The sequence below is a fragment of the Toxotes jaculatrix genome, chromosome 17 (genome assembly GCF_017976425.1).
Source record: "Toxotes jaculatrix isolate fToxJac2 chromosome 17, fToxJac2.pri, whole genome shotgun sequence".
Classification (NCBI taxonomy): domain Eukaryota; kingdom Metazoa; phylum Chordata; class Actinopteri; family Toxotidae; genus Toxotes; species Toxotes jaculatrix.
Window position 1 is genome coordinate 16722764 of NC_054410.1, and position 25382 is coordinate 16748145.

General features: G+C 42.7%; 1 protein-coding gene across 1 annotated transcript; it reads left to right on the plus strand.

Moving 5' to 3' along the window:
* The first annotated feature begins 385 nt into the window (after positions 1 to 385).
* clic4 (chloride intracellular channel 4) lies at positions 386 to 18543 on the plus strand. Its single transcript, XM_041061015.1, has 6 exons — positions 386 to 780; positions 11845 to 11954; positions 14092 to 14217; positions 14803 to 14909; positions 16054 to 16235; positions 17090 to 18543. Exons 1-6 carry the CDS (start codon positions 712 to 714, stop codon positions 17252 to 17254), a joined length of 759 nt encoding a protein of 252 aa, XP_040916949.1. The 5' UTR covers positions 386 to 711; the 3' UTR covers positions 17255 to 18543.
* The last annotated feature ends 6839 nt before the right edge of the window (positions 18544 to 25382 follow it).

A 25382-nucleotide genomic window follows, 5' to 3' on the forward strand; every position in this document is an offset into this window, starting at 1 on the left:
TAATCTCAAATGACTTCGGATTAAATATATTTAAAAATGCAAAATAAAAGAACTAATTGGAATACTGTAATGAGAAAACTTTTTTCCTCTTTAAAATAACAGTTAAATAGCGTCAGGCAGTTTATATATATATATATATATATATATATATATATATATATATATATATATATATATATGTAAAGATTTTATTCTCTGACATAAATCAGAATAGATCTGTCCCAGGATTGCCGAGGAGACCACGAAGCATTGTTTCCCTGCAGCCGCTGAGCGGCTCTCGAGCATCCTCATCCTCCTCCCGGTAGGAGACTCCCCTCCTCAGACCCTCCCACATTTTTCTCTGTTTGCGCTGCAGATGACATCACAGCTTTAAATATTCCCGTTGCTTCTTCCCACCCGTTTCCACAAGCGGTGCTCAGCCATCGGGCCAACGATGTGTTTGTAGTTTAGCTAAGTCGAAGTTACACCTCAACGTCGAAACCGTTGTATCTGGCAGACCCCGCTGTCCTCCGTGTCCGCTGCGCTAAAGCAAGACTTTCTGCTTTCTGCAACGGGTCGTCCTCGGGGAGAAAGAGCGCCTACCGGGGTTCAGTGCGGAAAAAAAAGAAAAAGACAGGGTGGTGGAGAAGTGGACCGAGCGAAGTCGGGCGTGGTAGCAAGAGAAAAAAAAACTCATCTTTGTTAGCAGAACTTCAAACAGTAGCATCCATAATGTCGCTGTCGGTACCGCAGAACGGAGTAAAGGGGGATAACGAACCCGTTATCGAGCTGTTTGTGAAGGTAAGACCGCAGCACAAGTCACATGGGAGAAGTTTTTCATTTTAGCGTACTTGGTTAAATCTAAGGTACACCAGTTAATTGTGATGATAACTGCTCCATCTCTTGATTTGGAAAGGAAAATTCCGCTACCGTTAATGCTCTTCTTCCCACAGACCAGGATTTTGTTTAGCTAAGATCACTCAGGCTAGCAACGCGTTAGTGTTTCACTCTCGGGGGCTCTGTATTTGTTAGAAACGCTGGAAGAAGATTTTCCTGTCGCATGAAGTTTAAAAAAAAGAGGTTTTACCTCCATAACACTCCCTGCCGTTGTGACCATGTGGAGCCTGCAGTGTCACAAGCAGGGCGGATGCAGCTTCCCCCCATCGTGGGGAAGGACGAGCCTGCCATGCTGAAAGCTGGGCGCTAATTCGTTAACAAAAGCTCAGTAGTTGTGGCTCAGAACCGACGGCGCAGCACTTTAACATTTACTCACTGCAGTTGTATTTTCGTCCTTCTGAGTTGATCCATAGAACAGTATGTAGCTTCCCAAAGTGATGGATTATGTTGGAAGTGCATACATTTCTTCCCACCCGGCCATTAATGGGCATTAGAATATATTCAAACCACTCATTTGAGTGCAAGTTTTGTGTGTGGGTCATGAAAGATCTCTGAAACACCACTTTGGTGATGCCCTTGCTGGAGACAGTTTTCTTATAAGACATGAATTTGGGGCTATCACCTCTGTATGTTGCAGGTATCTGTCATTAGTGGTGTTCTTGACACTCCTTGTTATTGTTGTTGTATTATGTTATTGCTGGAAAGCACAATTCATAACATTTACATATGGTGATACATCATGGAGCTTGACCCTCAGTTATTTTTTTGTTACATCATTCTTTGCCTAAAACTGTACTCATAAATCAGATTGTCCCAGCCTTAGGGGTGACGACGATGACGATGACGGTGGTGGTGGTGGAGGGTAGTGAAGGCCTGTTTTCTTTTTCTTCAGCCCATTGCTTTGCATGGCGGGAAAATAACAGAGCAAAGAAAAGGGGGAGAATGGGGGCTGTATAGGGGGACTCAGGGGGTGGGAGGGGGTGTGAGGTCCTGCATTGCCTGGGAGAGCATGTGGGTGGTGGTGCAGTGGGGTGCTACTGACCAGAACAGCGAACTCTTAATAGTAATAGTAATAGTAATTGCGGCTCTTAAAAAAACATTTCTAAATGTTAAAGTAAAATTAGGTTTATTTGCAAATCTACCTCATTTAAATCTAATCAGATCGTGCATTTGTAGCCTTATGTACCAGGCCACTGTTTTGGGGTGTGTCATACTGTCAACTAGGGCCTATATAATTCTGGTGATTCTATCAGTCTTCCAGTATTTCGGATACAATAAAAATACTAAAATCCTATTTGTCTTGCTGGTATTATTCCTGTTAACCCCTCAAAGAGAGGCCTTTGTGGTTAGGTATTGATGAGGCAGAGGAGCAGAGGCTGATGGGAACGAACTGGTCATGGTAATTTCTTTAACTACCTCTCACAGCCTTCAGGACATGTTACATCATCCCCAGGCCTGGAAGGTTTACATACGTGGCCTCTGTTTGTACTGTACAGCCTGTTGTGAACAGAAGTTTCTTCCATTGTGTGTTTTCCCGATGTGTCTCTGTGGGGGCGTGATGGCCTTTCGTCTCTGTCACTCCAACACGGCTCTGTGTTATGTACCAGCGTCTGACATATCCGCATTTATTATTGATGCCGTTGTTCTTACTGTGCGGTGTTAAACACAGTCATGGGAGACAATGGCAGCTATGCAGGTTGCCATAGGCGCACTGCTGAGAGCCGGGCCTCTGGGAACAGCTGATAAGGAACTGTGTGCTCTCCATGCACAGAAGTGTCACAGCAGTGTTAGAGCACTGTCACATATCAAAGCTGACTAATTATACTTCTAGTACTTGAGTTGCCTCAGTGTCTATACAGACTGAGCAGCGGCAACTCTGTTTATGCATTAACAGTAGATGACTGTCCCAGTTTAGAAATACTTTGATGATTTTGCACTTTTCTATCTCCAGTGTTTATAGCAACAGTTGTTACATTGCAGGTGAGGCAGTTTACGCTGTGCTCATCTTTGAGGGCGGTAAGGTGAAGCTCAGCATTGTCAGCGTTTATTGCTCTCTGTTGCAAATGAGCATGATATAATGACTTTGTAAGAGGGAGGGTCGACCCTTGACCTCGTCACAGTGCGGCAGATTAGATATCGGTTTGCACATGAGTAGCAGTCTGTGCTGGTGAGCTGAAGAGTCTCTCTTCCCAGCATCCATCTGTGTCTGTTTCACTTGGCACTTCCACTTATCACATAGTTGAAGTGGTAAAATAAAACCCAAAATCGGATGTATTTATGTGCTGTGATAATTGTGAGATGTATTACTCTGACACGAAGCTGAAGAGGATGAAAGTGCAGCTGCATATAATTATGTTGAGTCATCGTAACAGAGGTCCATCCATCTCTCTATACTGATCATAGCACTACCTGATTGAATCAGACTGAGGGATTTTCTTGAAAGACGTTCTGCCATGACTTTAGGTTGTTAATGTGTATAATTCTTGTCATTAAGTACAGGTACAGGTTTGATAATGTTTTGGTTCTGTTTTTCACAGCTTTACAAAGCTGCTCTGCTCTCCGTATAACCTGACTGTACTGCAGTGAACAGAATATAAATGAGTCAATAGAAACAGACAGGCTCTATCTCTACTTGTGAGCACGTCTCTTGGCTACAACTGTGCCAAGGCCTCCAAACTTCCATCCTCTTGCCAGCAGTGACAGCATAGCCAGTAAACATGTTGGAGAAGTGCTTTTAAGTCTGGACGGCCTAAGAGCCCGTCTGTGTTTGTGTATGTCCCTCAGAATAGTCCCATGGCAGCAGTTGAGTTGAAAGGCTGGACCGTGCCAGAGAGAGGTCCCAACAAAGCAGCACTTCTGTAGTGATGATCATTGTCAGTACACTCTGTGGAAGCAGTTATAGTCATCGCATTGCTGTGTCCAAGTTTCTGTTCCCTGTACATGAGAAAATATGCTATGGTTCATGTAAAGTCATCATAGACACTCTGTTCTGTCTAGGTCTATGTATAAGACCTTGGGGAGAGTTGCTTGTGTCCTATTGTGCTATCAGTTACAACATGTGACAATCAGACTTAAGCCATGTGATGTGCCGTTTTTATGGAAACACAGTGACTTTTTCAGCAGTTACTTTGCACAGTGCAGCTGCATGAAATTACATGCAAGGCCAAGTGTTTTTTACCAGCCCACTGTTAATCCACAGGCAACCTTTGGTTGGTAAACATAACTAACCTTAAACCTGCTTGAATTTCAGACTTGTTTACTGTTTGCTTTTCAGTTAAAATAGATCAATTCTCTGCTCCTTGGTTTGTATTCTAGGGAACTGATTGCTGTTTCTTTTTAAATAGGAAAATCAATAGAGCAGTTTATTTTTCACCCAAGTATATAGCAATGCTGCAGTCAGCATCATGAGTTAGGGGACAAAGATTAATGGCTTGTTACTGTTGCAGAGGGCTGTGCTGTTGCTGTGTGCCATTGTTTGTGCACTGTGAATTTGCTTTTGCAGCACCTGGCCTGTCACTGCTTCTTCTTTGAAACTGTCTGGTTCACTGACTCTCTGGAAACTGGCCTAATCGGTCTGGCAGTGTGTTATTACACTAGTTCGAAGAGGGGCTTTGTGATCACTCTTTGTATTTTTATGGGACGACATATTCAGTTAATTTATGTTCATGTCAGAGGATTATAGGCTGGATCATTGCTACTCTTGAGGCCACAATCCTAGTTGTGCCTGAATAAATATCTGCTGTATAATATCAGTTTGTGCCAGTACATCCACAGGAAGAGTTCAGTTAGTTCAGTCTATTAGGCGGTGCAAGATCTTGCCTTATTTTTGCTGCCCGACCAGGAAACCAATGGCTAATGAGGCATTTCTCCTACAAGCTCAATGACAGGAAGTGAGGCCAGTTCAGAACAACGTAGATCTGAGACTTTGAAGATTTAATCCAAACAGGGATTCTTGCTAGTTCATGGGCTGTTATATTTTATTTGTTTGCTAACAGGGCTGTACAGGTCATTGCAACAGTTGTAACCTACCAGCTCAGGACACAGAGGAAAAAAAAGAGCCTCTGATTCTACCTCAGCCTCTCTGTTGCATCGTTTACACTGTTGGAGAAGAGGTGAAGGAGGAGAGGAGAATCTACCCTTCTTGCTACACATGTAACTCAATCTGTCTCAGCACGATCCAGTCTGCTTGTATTTCACGTACTTCTTCACAGCACTGATGTGTATGAAACCCAAAGTGCAGGCCTGAATATAGGGTGACAGGGGGCTTTTTTTTCTTCGTCCATCCTCTCTCTGTCAAGGTGCACCTGGGTTTTTGTCACTGAGACCCTGGCAAAAGAAGACTCTGGAGCTCTTCACTAGTTAATGTAGACATTCCAGTCAGGGATACTTGGTGGTTGAAAACAATCTTGAGTATTGATTTTCAAAAACAACTGAAGTAACATTGTGACCATTGTAAACTACAGCAGAACGTGTCAGGCTACACGAAGGACTACATGTGGTGATATGATACGTAAATATACAGTCTATGTCCATGCAAACTTCAAGGTTTGTGCATGAGCTGTTCCTCAAGTGTTTTGCATGTTTGATTTTTACGAGGTGTAAAGCAAAGCAGTATGTCCCAGACCGGCACTGAAAGACAACTCAGTTGCAGGTCAGAGTGGACGCAGCCAGCGTGTGGCCAGAGAGAGAGAGAGAGACGCAGTGTCTCCACAGAATTACTGATGAGGCCTGTGCTTGTTTGGCCACGATACAGGCTTTGTTGCCGGGTATATCTGGCATGTGTGGTACTGGCATGCATGCGCTGTGTTTGTGCCTAAGGGGGTTCACAGCTGTCTAGACGAGGCATTTATCTTGAAGGACAGAGTTTATTTAGGTTTAAAGCAAATTTTTGCAGCCTTGTTCAGAGAAATTACTTATTAAAGACATTAAGTTTTAGTTTGTGATTGTCAAGGCAGACAAGTGGGGAGCAGTTTTTCCTTGTGTCCTATGCAAATGGTAATAAAAACAGAGCAAATGAAGACAAAACTGGGCTCTTTGTATGTAGGTGTGCAAAAGTGAATGTGCGACTCTGCTCTAGGCTTTGGTCTGGGGTCTTTGAATGTGTAACTGGGTGGAGTTGGAGCTGGAGCCGACTTGCAGTTTGCAGCTCGTTGTTTGTGTTAGACGCTTGAAACAACAGAGCAAGGATGATTGTTGGTTCACGCTGATCTCCCACGTGGCTGTGTGTTTGTTTTTCCATCATTTTGGGTCTGTATTACTCATCGCCAAACACTCATCCTGTGCCGAACTGGCTTATCTCTCTTACACTGAGGTTAAATACGGTGGTTGTAACATTATTGACTTAACTTACATCACTGCCGTAGCACGGTTATGCAGTAAACCTCTTTTAGACTCAAGCTTCCAATTTTCCACAGAACCCGGTGGTTCTTAGACAGCTCAGGCACAGTGGGCCTGTGTCTGACTGGTCTTGAGGTTTCCACTGAGTGATGTCAGCCTGAGTCAGAGCCACACCAAGGATGTGATGGCGTTTCCATGTTCCAGCAGGGTCTGACTCCTCAGTACACTCATCTCTCTGACCTTGGTCAGACTCAGGCACCCAGCTCTGATCACCCACCCAGTCCAGGCCTAGTCTTTCAGACATGGGGCCAAAATGTTTTTTAGTGGTAGGGGGAAATCTGACCAGAGCACTGAGTATTAAACTGACTGGTTACTAAAAGGTGGCATCAGTTGACTATTTTTCCCCCCCAAATAAGTTCTATTTTTTCATTTGCATATTTTTATACCTTGTCACAGGTATCAAAAGTCTGTTACAAGTTCCCGACCTCTAGACTTCAGAAATTGTCTCATTTGAATATATCAAGGCCCAAATGTGTAAAACAATCTGTTATTTAACAAAAAAATAGGCAGAGTCAAGATCAAAATTCTAATTTGTTTAGCAGAAACATTTTTCCTTCTTTTCTGTTCCATAAAGCATCTCATAAACCTCTCAGAGTTACTCTATGATTAGTTGATCCATTGATAAGCAGCAAATCCTCCCAGCAAAGAAGCTGTAAGCAGAGAATGGATGGAATTTTGGCTTGAAAAATAACTTAGGTGATCAAGTTGCCAATTATTTTTCTTTCAGTCGATTAACTGACTGTTTGTTTCAGCTCTGTATTTTGCCCAGTTCTGACAGCTCATCATTAGCCTGGTTTGTTTTGTGTTTCTTTAAATTTTGAATACTTGTTACTTCAAGCATGTAAATGCTGCAAACACCAGCAGCTTGATTCTGAAAAGACTTCTAATTTCCTTCAAAACCTTATTCTTGTATTTTTGTATTTGAATGACATTCTGTAATTCATGCTGATGACCCACATTCGTAACCGCTGTCTTTGCAAGTATCTGCCCTGCTCACATGGCCTTGAGCAAGGCATCAAATTATACCAGGTGTAAGGCTGCTGTTCTGGTTTTGGTCCATCTCCTCAGTCCTAACCTCACCCTAGCCTGCATAGTTGTCCGGCAAACAGGGAGAGGCGTTTCCATGACGTTGCCATGGCTGCCCACTCTCAAACAGACATTCCTGCTGTGTGTCAGAGCAGGAGGAGGAACGCTGCAGTTGCATCGTCAGTTCCTTATTCGGTCAAACTGTGGCTTGAACTTGCTGAGCTGCCCACCCAATTTAGAGTATGAAGTGTGCTGGGGTGGGGAAGGCACGGGCCGCCATGTTACTAAAATTAGGCCGTGAGCAGAGACTGGGAGGACTGTGCCCAGCCTGAACAGGATCCATTGTCCCTTACTGCTGGCTACTGTAACTGTGATCTCACATCACCAGTCTAGAAGAAAACGAAAATAATGATGACAGTTCTTAAACGTTGTCGAGCAGTAGAAATGTCAGTAAGTAAGTGAGAAAGTGGGAGAACATAAGAGGGAGGGGTGGAGTTGAACAGCTCTTGCGTTTTATGTGACTGCTCGTAAAATGTTATTGGGCTGGACTTGTGAAGAGGATACCTGTTGAAAGCACACATACCTTCCAGGACGTACATGGCCATATTATGTGAAGGCCTTGCATGGCCCTCCTTGTTGCTTTTGAGATTTGTCAAATTTGCCATTACATCAGTGGCTAATATGAGCAAAGTCAAAGGGGAAGTGATAAGAGCAATGACCTCACTATGAGAAGATGTGTGTGTTTCGAAGACATGACTGGCCCCCTGGCTCACTGAGTCTCATTGTCTGTCTGCGGGGCCACACTGTCCTGTACTCCGACTCTTAGATAACTCGAGCGTGACTCACGCCATCCACTGGGCAGCTGTGTGTGTTTGGCATTAAATAAACAAGCATCTGTTGACTCACGTCCCATCCATTGAGCTGAAATAAAGCGCAAGAGTCTGTTACCAGCAGTCAGCTGTTCCTGCTTCTGTGGCCCAGACGTTATTATAGTCCTTTCACTTCAGGGGGGAAATCTCAGTATAAATCTTTGTGAGAGGTGGTGTAACCGTCTCCAAGATGTGAGTCATTTTTGACACAGGAGACAAAATAGGCAGACTGCACACTGGGCGCAACTTAGTGTTCCTGTGAATGCTGCTTGTATTTGGAACTGAATCTCTGGTTTACTTCTTGGAAAATGTGTTTTTTCAACTGATGTGCCTTGCCTTATAAGGGCCTGGTTGAAACAATTTCTTGCCTGGCTTGTGTGTTTTATTGGGGTGTTTTTTTTTTTTTGTTTTTTTTTACACTTGCTAACTGGTGACGTTCCTAAAACCCTACAAACAAAAAGTGCTTTGTGTTGTTGGTGTATAGGAGGTTCTCCAGAAGCCCATTTCTGAATGTCACACTATAACAGTGGGACTCTGGAAAGTGTTGGACAGAGGAGGACAATATTTTGAGGCATTTTCTGAACCTCTTCAACCTGGTTTCAGGCACTAGGTTTTCATTTAAAAGTGTTCTGCTGATCACCTCGCTGGCCTTCCACATGAAATGTAGGGCAGCTCTTCCTTAACAGCAGTTTATATGTCACAGGCAGCGGAAATGCAGCCCCACAGGCATCATCACTTAAACTAAACAAAACACCCTCTTCGGCAGGAGTAACAGGACATTTCTGGAATAGTTTCTACCTCCTCCCTAAATGCCAAACCCCCCTCCCCCCACGACTCCACAGAGGGGCCCAGGATAAGGGGAATGGGATAAAGGGGGAGGAGGAGGAGGAGGAAGAAACAAGCAGTGTGCCGAACAGCACGCAGCCTCTGAAGCCTCTTTTCTCTTCCTCTCACTTGAAGCATCAATTATTGCTTGTTCTCCCTCATGTCAGTTAGCACTACCTGTGATCTCTAATTTCCTCCCTATTTCCTGTAATATCTCTGCCTCTGCTGCTGTCTTGTCTCTCTGCAGCAGACCCCTGCTATCAGTGTCTTTGGCAGAGAGCTGCAGTCTGCTCTGCTGCAGGCTCCAGAGGGCAGGAGCCCTGCCACTGCTCCCAGAACAGGCCGAGAGAGAGAGAGGAAAGTGTGAAATGTCTTTCTCAGCTGCTGTGGCCTTCTTCTTGGCCACTCGAGACACAGAACTCAGATGAACTCGGCTTTAAAAGCAGCTCATTCTGTTCAAGTACAGTAAACGTCTTTTGATTTGCAAATGACGTCGTGCGGTTTGGATTTTTGTCCGTGCAGAAAGAGAGCTCACTTCACATGGTTTACCTGTGAATTGGTAATCCCCTGCGCACTGCGTGCTCTGCTTTTCATGTCATATGTGTCTGGCCATTGCCATGGGAACAGTTGCTGTGCTGCTTTGCCACTCTTGATCCAGAACTGAATGGTTCTCCGTAGGTGTAGCGCCGTGGGGAAAATGGAGTAATCATCCCATTGATGTCTTTCTGATCCCCTAAGGATCAGCTAATGCTAGTCCAGTCTAGTGATGGCCATGAATCACAACACCGCCAGCATTTCACTGCCAAAGCTTTTTTCTTTTTTGAATCATGTAAGGTGAAAAGGGGACTTTCATTTGCTGAACAAAGGCAGTGATCTAATCCATGCTTTTCAAATATTGAATTCAGAGTGAGGGAAGAGGGACAGGGACGGGACAGCCTCAGTACAATGGGAGCCAGCAGGCAGATCAAACAGAGCCATCCCACTGGGCGTCACACAGAGGACAACAGCAGCCAGCCTGTCCGCACCAGCAAGGAGCTGCTGGACGGGCTCCGTGCTCCAAAACAATGTCCTCTATTGAGGACAGTTCAGAACCTGCATCTCAGATACCAAACAAGTATTCTTGTAACTTGAGTTGGTGAATTGAAACTGATTTGAATCTTTTTTTTTCCTATCTTTGCAAATCTGTCAGCAACTTTGTTAATGTTATCTGTGCAAAAACGCAGTAAATCTGCGTATGTCTTTCATCTTACACATGCAGGCACGCTTTTCATATCACCTCTGCAGTTGCAAGAAAGAGTTAAAAAAAAAAAAGAAAAAAAGAAGAGCATATGAAAAGGTGAGAACTGCAATGAATGAGGGGTGCTTGACGACACAGGGAGTCGACAAGAAAGAAACGATATTCAGCCGTTTCATGGAGGCTCTGCTACAGTATTATGCTGAATGAAGAGGCGCATTCCAGAGCTGGATACTTGAATGACCTCCATGCTTGTCCTTGTGAATAGATGAATACGATGCCTTCTCTTTTGGCTTGCCTTCGTTGAAGAACAACATACCTCAACAGGCTTGGTATCCACAGAGCTGTGTAGCTCTGCACCAAGTTTTTAATAGAGGTTGTGATATACATTTGGTGTATTTAAGAAGTAAAATGAAGGTTAATTTTTTTTTGTCAGTGTACCATGAATAATAAGGAGCAAATGAGAACAGTATCTGATTTCAGTTTCACAATGACAGCTATTAATTTTACCAGTATGTGGTTCAACAGAGAATTGAATAGGTTGTCTTGGGGAGGACATAACTGTGCGGCAGTCAGCATAGCAGATTTCATTAAGATAGTGCGCAAACCTCAGTTAATCAAATGGAACGTTTATTCTGCCCTCTGATGTCGAATCCAAACCATATTTGTCCTTTTCTACGCCCTCCTCTCTCCCCACATGGCTGTGAGTTCAACAAAGCAAGGGGGTAATTTAGAGAGCGCATGACAAAAGAGATGGACGGCTGCTGAGAGGACAGGAGATATCTCTGACAGTTTGCAGCACCCTCCCATAGCTTTTCTGATTACTGCTCTGTGTGTGTGAGGGAGATAGAAATCACAAGTCAAATCATAAGTTTATCTTATCCTCTGTGGATTGCACCTTTTCATTGTTTCTGCTCATACTGATACTGATTTGAAAATCTCATCTCTAAACCGAATCCTTTCTCCGGTTTGCCGCTTAACGATGAGCGGTGGTCATTAATTCAGAAGGCACACGCCACTTCCACTGATCTCATTCCCACCACCACTGCTCAGTCTTGTGTTTGTGCAGTCTAGCAAAAGAGGAAACAAGTGGCCATCCGAGTAAGTTTCCTCTTACTATTAGACAGCAGTTCAGCAGATTAATGGAGGGGAAGTTTGCTGAAGCGTTTAAGACCAGGGGGTCGGCCCTCTACTCTTTCCCTCCCACTCAAGTCTTTCCGAGGGCAGGCTGAAATGTGTATGAAGGAGTCATTGTCTGAAATGGGCCCTCTCTGGGTGAGTGCAGTAAAACGCCCTGGGCCATAAAGGTTGAGCAACAGAGATGTGATCTCTATCAAGATTATCAGAACCTTTTTCCGTTTCGGCCTCAACCATGAGCCAAGTGCTATCAGCGGTAGAAACTTGTTACAGATGTTTTTAAGATCCTTGTCTGCTGCCTTGCGTTTTATGCCTGCAATGATTGAATGTGGGACGTTTCCACCCAATACTTAATGGTCTCCATGAGACAGAAAGAGGTGCCTTCATTTGTGTACTCAGTCTTCAGGAGTGGTACCTGTGACACGTTGCTGATAGTTAATCTGTTCCTATTCTGATGTGTTATCTGTCTGTTTATTTAAGGCGGGAAGTGATGGAGAGAGCATCGGGAACTGCCCCTTCTCTCAGCGGCTCTTCATGATCCTGTGGCTTAAAGGAGTCGTCTTCAATGTCACCACAGTGGACCTCAAAAGGTGAGTCATGCTCCCGTCCTCTTCTTCTTCTTCATCGTCATCCTCCTCTGCTGCTGCTTCTCCTCATTTGATTGGCTGTTAAGCAAGGATAAATATTCCTCGTTTTCCTCCTTTCATAGCCTCACACCCATTTTCTGGGTGTTTCCAAAAAGGCCTCAGCGGCTCCGTGACACTTTGATCCAGCCCCACCTCTAACACGCTCGCTGCTTCCCCACTGCTTATTTGGTTTTCCCATGACCCTTTCCCAGGCCGGAGAAAATCGGAGAAAAATAAACACACAGACTGTGGAGGGGCTATTTAAGGTTCTTCATTCCGCTCACTTCCTGCCTAGATTTTGGTGGGTAACATGTTATTTTTCATGCCTGGGATCAGAAAACTGGTGATCCTCTGCAATTTTGTCTGGGATGGTTTTTTTTTTTTTTTTTTTTTTAATAAATTTTTCCTCCCAACTGCAAGAGAACGCGTGTTCACATGTGGATTCCAGTACCAAAATCTCTTTACCAAACCCACTACATTTCTGTATGTGTGATTCATCTAAATGCTCCCTCAATGTTTTTTCCACTTGCTAAGCCAGGACAGGCAAGTGCCAGATTATTTTCAGGTTTATAGTCAGATGGACGTCTGGTTTCTATGCTCTTTCTTCGTCATGTGTGTTTCTGACATTATATTCCAAAGCGTGGTTTGTCCATATGGCAGGTGGTTCAACACCAGGCTCCACCTCCTCTGGGACATGGATATCACTGCATGCTGACAAAACACACAGAGAGATGTGCTTGATAAATGCTGTGCCCAGACACAAAGAGGAAAGTAGTGTCCATTTGACTGCTTTTAATGCATGCCTGCACAAGATGAATGCATAGTTTTGGGTGTATTTGAATATATTTTCCCTGACAGAGGGCATGTAACATAAAGCGTGCTGATATCCTGTATAAGGTAATGGAGGATGTCCGCCTACTTAGCAGTGTCTCTTTACCCCTTGCTTAAATAAGTCTTTGTTCAGCTGAAGGGGATACTTACTGCTTTATTTTTAGTCCTTTCTGGAGGGACAGCTGATTTGGTCTCTGCTTTTTTTTCCCCATGCTGTACGGTGTCTGTAATCTTGAGTAAACATAAAACAGCTGTATTGCAAAAGGAGGCGTGTTTGCCGCATTTATGGCTCTTTTTATTGCAGTATTTAAATTGAAGAGCAGTTCGTGTTGTTACACCTGTAGAAGGACACGAATGTCACATGTCATTTCCCTGAGTCGAAATGTTTTATGTTTCCAGAGTTTACATCTTCTCTTGGGTCAAGGCTATCATGCTACTTTTTGTTTCTGTAATGAAAGTCTCAAGCCTCTTTTACCCACCCCTCAGTGATTTCACTGGGTGAGGGAGCCACTTCCCCTTTGCATGCCAAAGAGTTGAAGTCATTTCCCATTTTTTTGCGCCCTTAGATGGCTTGTCCCAAAACCCAGCCACCATTATGTACAGTGCGACACCACAAACCCACAAACCTGGAGTCTCTGAATGTGTGTGTTGTGGCTAATTATATTAGACCAACAGAGGACTCACACTGTCTGCTTGCATCCATCTGTTAAGCTCTAAGAGCTGTTATGCTGTCTTTATACTGAAGGGATTTTAAGCATCTGGGTTCTGTGGATTTCACAAGTCAGTTGTGTTCACACTACTCATTCAACACATGCTCATTTTTGTTTGTGTGTCAGTGTCATCTGCCTGCCAGAGACATCTGGTACAAAATGTGCTGGTTTGAAGGCCGCAGAGAGAAGGGGACACACAAACACAGACAAACGCACACAAACACAGTTAAAGACAGAGCAGCTATAGTTGGGTAAGGAGGAGGGCTGGTTTAAAGTGCAGCAGGCTGTCACAGAGCCACAGCACACTGTTACTTGAACTATAAAAAGTGAATATTATACACATTTTATTCATCTATTTAACCAGAATACACCAGACTGCTCATGAATCTCATTTGCAAGCATTTTAATCACTAACTGAATGTCAGTACGTCTTGTACTTTTACAACCTGTTAATTTGAACATATTAAAAACATGCATTGTAAAAGTGGTTTTCATTGGTTGCATGGCTTGGATTTGCTTGCCTCAGTCCACTAAAGTTGCCCCACTCTCTTGTCCTCCAGGAAGCCAGCAGACCTCCAGAACCTGGCCCCCGGCACACACCCACCCTTCATTACCTTCAACGGGGAGGTCAGAACTGATGTCAACAAGATCGAGGAGTTCCTTGAGGATGTCCTCTGCCCACCCAAGTGAGTGCTTTCTCATCCCTGTGGTAACAGCTTGCTACACTTACACTCCAAACACACCGCCCTGCTGTCACAAGCACAGCGTGGCAGCTTTTACATGGTCTGTTAGAACATAACGAAGGGCTGACTCCTTGTGTGGATTTAATTTGAGACAAATATTTTGCTTAAAGGATAACCCTGGCATTATTCTGGATTTTTCTTATCATCAACAAATCCTTGGAAGAGTCTGTCTTTATATAGTTTATAGTCTGTCTTTATACTTCCCAAACCTGTCTGCGGCTTTCAGCCTCAAGGCCAATTACTCCTAACTGAAGAACAGGTCACAAATATTTGCTTTCATTCTTTTTTTTTAAAGCAGAATCATTTCCCAATAGCTGAGCACTGTAACGGGGTAAATATGGGTAAACAGTACATCTGTTTTCAGCAGCAGATCTATACACATGCTCATACACACACACAAATATGCTGACTAAGATAAGAATATGGGCCTATGACACAGAGTAATAAAGCTGTGGTTGGTAAAAAAAATATCACCAGTATCCTTTTTAAATTCTTCATATTTGTACGTTTCTGTTTACTTGTGTGCAGGTTCATCAAGCTTGGTGCAAGACACCCTGAGTCAAACACAGCTGGTATGGACATCTTTGCCAAGTTTTCAGCGTACATCAAGAACTCAAAACCTGATGGAAATGAGGGTACGTTAACCGTAACTGTCTGTGACACACACACGCGCACACGCGCACACACACACGCACACACGCACACACACCAGAGTTAGATACACTGGTTAAGAGCAGAGATCCAGAAACCTTCCTATTGTGCAGGCAGAATTATCTGGTTGCTAGGTGACATTGGTAGCCCTGCCCTGATTGGTGGGTTACGGCCTAACCCAGGAACACAGAGCTTTTGTTCTGCTGCCTCCTCTCCTGTCCTCGTGCTCTCTGTCTCACCTGGCGGATCTCTTTGGGAAAACCACAGAGCAGCTATGCTGAGAATGAACTGGTTTGCACAATCTCATCGTTCCTCTCCTTTTTACCCATTTACACAATCTGTACGCTACTGTACACTGGGATAAACTTATCAGATAAGATTATTGGAATAATATGAAAAATATGTAATCTATTGTCTTAGAGATTCTGTTTAGTCCTGAGTGAAATGGTTTGTGGACTTGTTCTCCTGGAAGGATGTTTATAATATTCACAAAATACCAAAATTTTGTATCATGTTTTGGTTGGCTGCTCTCCGGCCTGGGAAAATATTGAACCACGGTGAGCTGGATTTGAAAGCCAAGGCTATGTCAACAGAGTTTGGGGCTGAATCTCATGGCTCAGCGATAAGTGCTATCCAAAGCAACAGGTCACATCTACTGTTGGACTACTGAATCAGGCATGCAGCTACATTCATGTCATATTTTCCAACAATAGAGTAAAGTGTTAACGAGTAATCTATAACCCAATCTAAGTATAACACCTGTCCAGTCAGATGCAGTCATTTGAAGTGTGTGATGAGCTGTAAGCTTCTCAGAGATGGTATTTGTAATAGGGCTGTTGTATTACACAGCTGTTGTAAAATATTGGGTTAGATTGGACAGGTGTAGATGATGCAGCTATGTCCCATATTTATATTGTATACACTGTACATGCACACAAGGCCTTGTCTCGTGAGGAACTGCTGCCCTCATGTGGTTGATCAGCATATAGCTGAAGCTGCTGTGGTAGAGGCCTCGGGAAAAGCCATGACAGTTTAACAAACGTGGATCATTTTGTCAGACTGAATATATAATTCAACTTAAATTATTTTTTTTACTGTATTTCTAATATCTCTTGTGTGTCTCTGCAGCTCTGGAGCGCGGGTTGCTGAAGACACTGCAGAAGCTGGATGAGTATCTTCGCTCACCACTGCCTGACGAGATCGACCACAACAGCATCGAGGACGTCAAGGTCTCCAACCGCAAGTTCCTGGATGGCGATGAAATGACTCTGGCCGACTGCAACCTGCTGCCCAAGCTGCATATAGTTAAGGTGAGTGAGTGTGTTTTCATTTTATTTGCCTAATTAGACTTTTTTTCTCTGGATTGTGTTGGAGTGTACAGACTGTATCTGACGAGAATCTCCTGTTGCAGAGCCAAACTTTCAGCTACTGGTACACTGAGACAGGTGACCTCACGTAATTTCCAGCATAGCTGCACCCAACTTAAACCTGAGCACTGAGCTAATCAGCTAGAATAAGATGAGTCAAAATAGATGAGTCATTGTGTGAAATTACTGCTATTCTCACCATCTACCAGAGACACTGTTGGTGTTAATGTTTCTCAGAGTTAGATAAACTTTTTGAGATGTTGATACAAATGTGTAGGGTTGCAACTAATGATTGTTGATTGATTATTGATTTATCTGCCAGTTTTCCCCAATATAACACAAGGAGATATTTTATATAAGAGACTCAGATCCGTCAGTGTTTGCAGCAGGGTGCTCCACATGTTCTGGTTATGGTGAGCACCATCTTCTTTGCTGTGGATTATTACAGTTCTTAGTCTTTTTCAAAGTTATTTATTTAGCTCTTAATGACAGTTATTCTCTCACAAGGACCATTAATCATGATCCTACAACAATTATTATCTAATTGGGCTGCAACAAATTCTTATTTTGTATTATTACATTTAAACTGATTACACACATTGTTTAACTCCTTAAGAACAGTATTATTTGATAGAAGATATATTTGATATGTTTTTTTTATTAGCTAAGCTGCATCACAAGGATTGAACACTCGCTGAGTTTAAAAATAAGAGTTTGTAGTTCAGTTTTTGAGCTGTTATTGTTGTTTATTTGCTATTTTGTTCATTTGTGATTTATGAGGATAACTTTTCCCACAGGTGGTAGCCAAGAAGTACAGAGGTTTCGACATCCCCAAAGAGATGACCGCCATCTGGAAGTACCTGAACAATGCCTACACACGCGAAGAGTTCACCAACACCTGTCCCAGTGACAAGGAGATCGAGATTGCCTACGCAGACGTAGCAAAGAGGCTGGTCAAATAAGCCCCTCTGTCCCTCCATTCGTCACCCTGTAACCTCCCTCTCCACACTCCCCTACACCCCTCTCTCCTCAGCATCGGGACTGATGTGCTCATTCACGAGAAAGAAAAAAAAAAAACAAACAAACTCTGGACTTCTTTTCCTTCTCTCCTCATACAGAGCCCCCCCCCCCCCCCCCCCCCCCCGCCCCCCCATGCATGAGCCCTTCTCGATCTCTTTTTTTTTTTCCCCCTTCTCTAAGATTTTTATGATGATCTCCTTGGTTGGTACAGCAGAGGTCACAGTTGTTCCATCTTGAATTGCTTTTGTTTTTTTTCATTTGCTGATGAATGTTGTGAGGAGTTGTGAGATGGCGAGGTGACGGAGAAGCAGGCAGACGTGTAATCAGTGCTTAACCATGTCGGGAGCCTCATCAAACACACACTCCCTGATAAGTGACCTTCAAGCTGACCTTCTCTCTGCGCCAAGGGGAGGAGGTCATGAGCTGTTGTTCATTTTCTGTTGTCTGGTTAATATCGAAGTCGCTCTTTGTAGGTTTGCTATAAAAATGAAACACTGAGAAGCTGTTTTTTTTTGTTTTGTTTGATTTTTTTTTTTTTCCTGTCTTTTGGCTTATTAAGAGGCGTTGTAAACAGTGTTTATGCTTCAGTGTTGTTCGCTCAAGTATTTGACAGGTTGAAGTAGAAGCTGAAGCTAATCTAAACCTGAGTGGTTGACATATCAAGTAAGAGATGCTTTATTTTAATGTTGAGCTGTTTAAAATAAATCAGAAATAATTGTAACTGCAGGTAAAGCTACCTGGTATCCATGCTCTGATTTCCTCATTGCCTCAAACGGGCAAAAGTCTTGTAGCTCAGCTCAGTAGAATTGTAGGAAAAGTTCATGTACCGGCTGTAGAAGTAACAACTCAGGAAAAGCATAACCTGAGATTTAAAACAAATATTCAACCATATGTAGCTTACAGACATGTTCAAGGATGTATAGATGTCTAGACTGGCCTTTTATAAGTCACCACATTGCCATGGGAAATGTCAATTCAGACGATAGCTGACTCTTTCGTTTCTTATAACACATGAAGGAAAGTCTCCACTTCGGTCGTGCTGACTGTAGCGTTAGTAGCTTGGATTACACATCGCAGACCAAAAAGGGGCACATTATTCTGGTTTCACTGTGGATAAGATGACACCGGCCATATAAACTAGTGAAGTCAAAAAAAAAGAAAGAAAAGAAACCACACACTCTGACCGTCTATTTCTCCGTCGCACACAGAATGAAGGACACTAATGTGCGGTGGGGCACCAGGAAAGGCAACACTAAAGATATTTATGACAAAACGAATCGAGGAGTAGCAACGAAATATACTGTACACCTGGTTGAATTTCACTTTCTCTTCAGTATGTAGATTGATCTCTAAGGTAGAGAACGTATGTTATGATACCGTAGCTCCAAAAGTGCTTTAGTGTGGATAAAACAAAACCTGTTTTGTTTTCTCCCATTTGCCATGTTTTTTTTTCAGACATTTGTTATGAAGCAAATTTGATATTAAAAAAAAAAAAAGGACAAGAATTGTAAATATTTGTTTTGATTGCTCAGAATTCAATGTGTAAATTTTATACGTCATCTGAATTTTGAGGCAAACGGGCCATTTCTCGCCTGCTTGGATTTTAATTCTAGACTAAACCCATCTCCTCTTTGCCTTAATTTGTTTTCTCTCTGCTGATGTTTTGCAGGAAGGTTTTTCAGAGATCATTTCACTACGGCATGTGTGAAGTTGTACAAAGAAAATATTCAAGCTACTTCATGGCTTTTTTTTTTTAACAATATTGACTGAATTGAAATAAACTTCTTATTGGCACTCCGACTTATGTTGTATAAACCTTAAGTGTTGTTTTACATGGGTCTTGTTTTCTAGAAGAGATTGGATTTGTCTTTGGCCCTCAGCTTTTTTTACCTCCTACATATTTTAAGATTACTTTTCATAGCTCGTATCAACATCCCAATTGGAACAAGTCCTCTCTTCAGATTTAGAGACTAGTTAAAGAACACCCACGATGTTTATGTGTCCTCACCAGTGCTGCCATCAGTCACGTCCAGTGGCTCAGTGGCTTTATTGCATAAACAGCTAAACACTGCTTGAGAAATAAGCGTGTTATCCAGCCTTCTGTCTTTAGTCTCTAATTTTTTTTTTTTTTTATATATTTAGGCTTGAAAGTTCCTCCTTGGTCTTGGAAACAAGTTTTCCAAAAAAAAAAAAAAAAAAATCTGAATATTGGATCCAACATACTTGTTGTTTCCAAAGCCCTTAACCACATCTTGTGGCCGTACACACACAGTTGTCATGGAGATGACGACTAAATAACTCCCATCAGCTGAGGAAGGCCACAAGCGTAAGTTGGACCTTATGTCTTTACAGTTTGTTTACAGGCTGTTGTCTTTGGATTGACATTGAGGCCACAGTCTACTGGTCCTCTGTTTGCAGCCGCTGTGGTCCGTCTCTTTCTCTATGCTTTCAGACACACACATGCTATGACTGTTTGAGTTTTTCTTGCACTGAAGTAATTCGGTATATTTCATGTTCTTCTGTATGCAGATCTGACCCGATTGTGACTGACCTCCACCTGACAGCTCAGTAGGTCTTTTTGCAAATGCAAACATTTTCCCTTGGTGTTATTTATAACTTTAACAATTAACAATTAATTATTGCTCTCTTCAAGTTTTAGACATGACTGTGACAGTGAGTCAGCATGCACAATACCAGGCCCCTAAAACATGAGCTGCAATGATTTCTTTTTATTATTTACATTTTTTCCTACTGTGACAAATGTCTTCAATAAAAAAAGGCCTGATGCATCTGTCATCCATCTTTCATCAAGCATCAGTGTAGTTAATGTAAAATGCTGTTTCACTGTCACAACTCACTTACAGTTTGTACTAGTAAAAAAAAAAAAAAAAAGGAATGTCACATGGTGTTTGATTTGATCTCTCACTCTTCCTTAAAAACAGATTTCTGTTACTTCCAGTTTGAGCCATTTTTTTTCCTTTGCAGTCTGAAAGCAGGATTAGGATCCCAGAAAGAGGCCCCCAGGACCTTACACGGCCTCTGTGAGTTCTCTAGCAAAATGAAAAACAGGTAAATTTCACTCTTGTTCAGCCGTTGAATGTTTTTTCAATGGGATAATGAATGTAGGGAATCTTTTTTTGGGCAGCTTTGCATTTCTGTCCTGTATAATTTGTATTAAAAACAAATCATATTTGGTTTCTTGCTCTGTTGTGAATCTATCTGGAGGTCACCAACATAGAAATCCAGAAAAGTTTGGGAAGCCCTGGGCCAAAGCGTGTTTGTTTACAGCTCTGTCTCTCCAAGGAATGTCTCATGTGGGTGTCCACCCACTGTGGGCTCCACCTCCCCCTGAAGACACCCTCTCGCAGTCAACTTGATGATGTTTTTCAGCCAATTCCCTACTGTTCTGAAAGCACACACAAACAAGTCTATTCTGCAGGGCTGATTGCAGCCAAAGTTTCGCAAGAGAAGGGGAAAAAAAAGGTGTGGGGGCGTACAGTTTTTGGATGCTCTCCAGATCATTAAAGTGTCATGTTTCAGCTCCAGACGTTCTCCGCTCCCTTACTGGAGAACACTGAGACACAGTCTCCACTTGTAATTCACAGGGAGGAAATCCACCCAGACACAAACAGACAGACGTGTGTGTGTGCATGTGTGTGTGTGTGTCAGTGTGAGGTAAGAGAAGACACAACAAGGCTGGCTATCATTCAGACCACACACTCATTACAAGCAGGGTGAGTGTATTAGTGTAATTGGTTAATGAAGGTGAGGCCAGGAGGAGCTGAGTGTTGTTTCTCAAACATGTTGACCGTGTGTGTGTGCGTTGAAAGAGAAGGGCTATATTACATGCCATGAGAGGGAGCCAATAAGTCAGCTACACTATGAACACACACAGCGTGCAGCCACAGTTATTGCCTTGGATCTTTCTTTGTTAGGATGAGAAAAATGTGTGCAGGGCTGCAATTTCTTCAGCCTTGATTTACTTTTTTGCCGTTAAACATTAACAGGTAAATCAGTCAGCTGTGTATTATTATTATTATCTTTTTCTTTTTTTACTATAGTTCAGTGGAGCTTTTTCTGTTTGGCATGGATTCTTTCTCTGCAGTGCCAGTTCAGTTTGCAGGTTTTACACAACACCCATTTATACAGCTGGCTAAATATTTACACTGGTAAAGTAGCTCACTCAAGGGTACATAGTGATATCCCAACTGGGTTTTAGACCTACAATGTGTGAAAAACCTTCTTTGCATATGAACTCTGTGCACCTGACATTTGATGTGGCCACAGGTCACCTTGTATTTGATTTACTCTGTTGATTGACAGCACAAAGGCCTAAGTCAGAGGTGCCCAAACTGTTCCACACAGGGCCATGTGGCTGCAGGTTTTTGTTCCAACCAAGCAGCAGCACACCAGACTTGACTCATTTAATCAACTGACCTCAGTCTTCAGACAGTTGATTGGTCAAACTGTGTGCTCTTGATTGGTTGGAACAAAAACCTGCAGCCACACGGTCCTTTGTGGAACAGTTTGGACTCTGGCCTAAGGGCAGAATTATTTCATATTCATGGCTACAGGAATATTATGTTGTGAAATATCTTCTTATTTTTTATTTGATCATAATATTCCATTAAAGCACATGATTTAAATTAAAAGGAGGATGAATATTATTTTTACAGCCAGTTTGCCAGTATTGAAAGTTCACTGGGGCCATTAGGCAAAGCCTGTCATTGTCTAGTTAAGACAGGAGCCACAATTAAACCTCAGGGCCAGGCTTAGTAGTGGTTTTTCGAAAGGCTACAAACTGCATTTTGAAGTAGATGTGCAAATATAAAAATCTTTGATTTTCCAATTAAAAATATTTTGCTTTTCAAGCACCATAGCTCTTGAAGGCCACAAGAATCAGCCTAAGGCAGTGGTTCCTGACCATTTTGGCTGGTAACTCCTCAAAACTAAGCAGTGTACTTGTGATCCGTTGCCATGCACATTGAATATCTTTGGAATGTGACCAGACCAACTAAAGAGGGATTTTTCCCCCCCCCCATTTTATTCTAAACCTTAAGATGTAAATTTATCCAGTACTTCACAGAAAAAAGAGAGGGATGGAGCAAAAAAATAGAATTTTCTATAGCACTTTTTATCCATTTATTTAGTTTTGTTTTTTTGGAAGCAAAGGCTTAAATGTGACACTAAGCCCTTGTGCCATGTGCTGATTATCATAATGATAATTAAGTGGTCATAAAAATATGCATTTCCAATTTTTCAAAATTAGGAAACATTTATCTTAAGTCCGAAGCCAAGCTTGTGTGACATGTAAATGTACTAATAACATTAATAATGGCTGTATTCCACTCAGGTGTGCCAGTGTAAGAGTTCCGGTATTGTACATGCTGGCTCAGTGGCTGGAATTACTGGAACACCTGAAATGGAACAGAACCATAATTAATGATATTAGTTCAACTTGTGCTTTTCCTGCTCTGAGAGGTCACAATGTCCACCGCCACATTTAGTCGCCATAGTTAATTGATAGTAGCTTGCTAGTATTGGAAATTAGCCACAGGTGCGAATGATTGAGTCTTTAACGTCAGCTAATGAGCCAATCAGAGCCGAGCAGCAGAGGTGAACGCACAGCAGCTGCGTGCTGCGTAAAGTAGTAGCAGTTGTCGTGGAACAGCGCGGAAGTGCAGACGTCCCTGTCAGTAGACCCCACAGCCCCCATAATGCGTTCCATACCCTTTATCTTCTACTCACATCTCCAGAAACGTTGGCCTTCATTCAGAAAATATGTTGGCATCAGCTCGAGTCCTTCAAAATACTCGTCGTCAGCGACCGGTTAGGAAGCACGCCGAGAGTTTGTTGATGCTCCCAACAAGGTGCGTTCCTCTTCATGTCGCACAAGCTGTCGTTGACCCATTATCCTGTGTGTCATTCTCTGGCTGCAACAGAGAGTTTTTGTGTGGTGGCATATTGTTACTCAAAAATAGGCCCATATACTCTGATAGCTTAAAAAAACAAACAAACAAAAAAACAAAACATCAATATGCTAAGAGTGATGCAGAGTGGCACACCGAGGGCAAGTATGAAACCCGAGGAAATTCTTATACATTTGGTTTCATATCAATATCAATAGTTTGGCGACATATCTGGTGCCAGGACAGGAATGAAGGGCTCACGTGTGTTTTAAAGGTCCTTAAAAAAAAAAAAAAAAAAAAAAAAAACCCCTGTGTTTTCTCAAGTGTAGATTTCTGCTGCTACTCCAGTTCAATGCAGGTGAATTTTCATATCACTGTATAAGCTATTTTACTTAATAACAAAAGAACACTGTGAAACCGCACTACTACAAATAAATGTCCCACATTTAAAGTGTCATTTCAGTAAAAGTTAAAATGCACTCTTAATGCGGAAAACAGGAGTCATACAAGATTTATGTACCGTTTGGCTGTTTAATGTATAACAATGCATCATATTTTATAAGTTCATCATATATTTTCAAAGTAAAATCTTAATTTGTAGAGTAACTGACTGCAGCTGCTGTAGTGGAATAAAAAGTGTTTTATTTCCTTCTGAATTGTAGTTGAGTAGAAGTACAAAGTAACATGCAACTGAAACACAGGACTTGGGTAAATGCTTGTAGTTAGGAAGTTACTGTTTTCATTGCAGTAATGTCCTCATTTAAAAAGTAGTTGAAATGAACTGTTGACAGCAGATTTCTGGGATTACCCAGAAACACAGGGACATTGTTTCCGTCTTAAATCTAATTTGTCGATGAGTGTCATATTTAAAATTCACTTCACCTTCATTGTGTTGGAGTCGAAGCAGAAATCTCAGATGAAAACCTAAAACCATGGGCAAAGAAAACAAAACCATCTGCTTAGCTAGATACCACCACAGGTGAGTGAGTTTATTTGTTATTTGGGTGAGCTCACACTTTAACTGAAGATGACCACAGCTCCATAGATGATGGTTTTCAGTTAAAAGGAAAGCTACAAGCTGTTCCTTTGATCCTTCACGTGACTGTGTTTTTCACTGGACACACACAGTCTCTGCGACAAACACTGTCACTCATTATTTGAGCACTGTAAGGGTCTAATGTTACCCTACAAGTGCAGTTCATAGTGGAGTTCATTGTGGCATCAGCCACCCCGTCAACTCTCAGACCACCGAGTGACAGCCTGGCTTATCTGTTCTGCTCCAGTGCCTGCAGTCAACCAGTCAGGGTGGGTTTTGTGTGCTCACATTGTTTATTTTAGCCCTCATTAAAATGTGGCGGGGTGGCTGTCTCTCTCCGGGGCTCGGTGGCTACTGTGGTGGGGAGATAGGGGACTGTGGTGGACCCCCTTGGGCGACCCACAAAAAGCTGCCTCACTCCCTTCCCCTGCTTGCCACTCACCCCATCTGGGTCCTGGAGTCACACCCTGTGGCAGAGCTGCGGTTAACTGCCGCTGCTGGTTGGTAAAGAGGCACAGTGAGGGTTCAGGGATACAAATTCAAAGCAGGAGAGGTGCCATTCCCTATAATTACCACTAGAGGGTACTCAGCCACAGTAAGCTGAAAGAGGGGGGAACTCTCAAAGCTGGCTGACAGTAATCTCCACGGGTTTTGTTCTTATCTCCTTTACATGGTCAGCACTTTTTCACAGGAAGCGTGAGAGAGGTGGTTTGTGTGTGTGGGTGGGTTTGAAGAGGGGGTGAGTGTGCGAGGAGTGGGGGAGCTATGAGTCCTCGTCAGCTGTGTAATTGAAAGACACTTTGTGACGTCAGGTATTTCATTCCTCCAGGAGCCTTTGTCCAGGTTGTTTAGTCTCTTTATAGGACTACAATAGTGGCCTGTTTTATTTTGTCTGCGATGGAAAAACTATTAGACATAAAAGACTTTGCTCTGTCAGCAGCCACACCCCCACCTTATCTCCACACAGGGGGACGGTTTACCTTGCAGTTTATGTTACGTTAGTGTGTCAAAGCCTGCGGCGAGTATCTGTCTGGTATGTGGTGAATTACTGCAGTGTCTGTACCGTTGTGCATGTGTGTCTATATGTGTGTGTTTTCATAACCAAAACATACTCCTGTTGTTCCT

What these genes read in the sequence shown, in the direction of transcription:
- clic4 (XM_041061015.1), top strand. Translation starts at nt 712, where the DNA reads ATGTCGCTGTCGGTACCGCAGAACGGAGTAAAGGGGGATAACGAACCC. An exon ending in ACCACAGTGGACCTCAAAAG is followed by an intron (nt 11,955 to 14,091) that starts GTGAGTCATGCT and finishes CTTGTCCTCCAG; the next exon opens with GAAGCCAGCAGACCTCCAGA. An exon ending in GATGTCCTCTGCCCACCCAA is followed by an intron (nt 14,218 to 14,802) that starts GTGAGTGCTTTC and finishes ACTTGTGTGCAG; the next exon opens with GTTCATCAAGCTTGGTGCAA.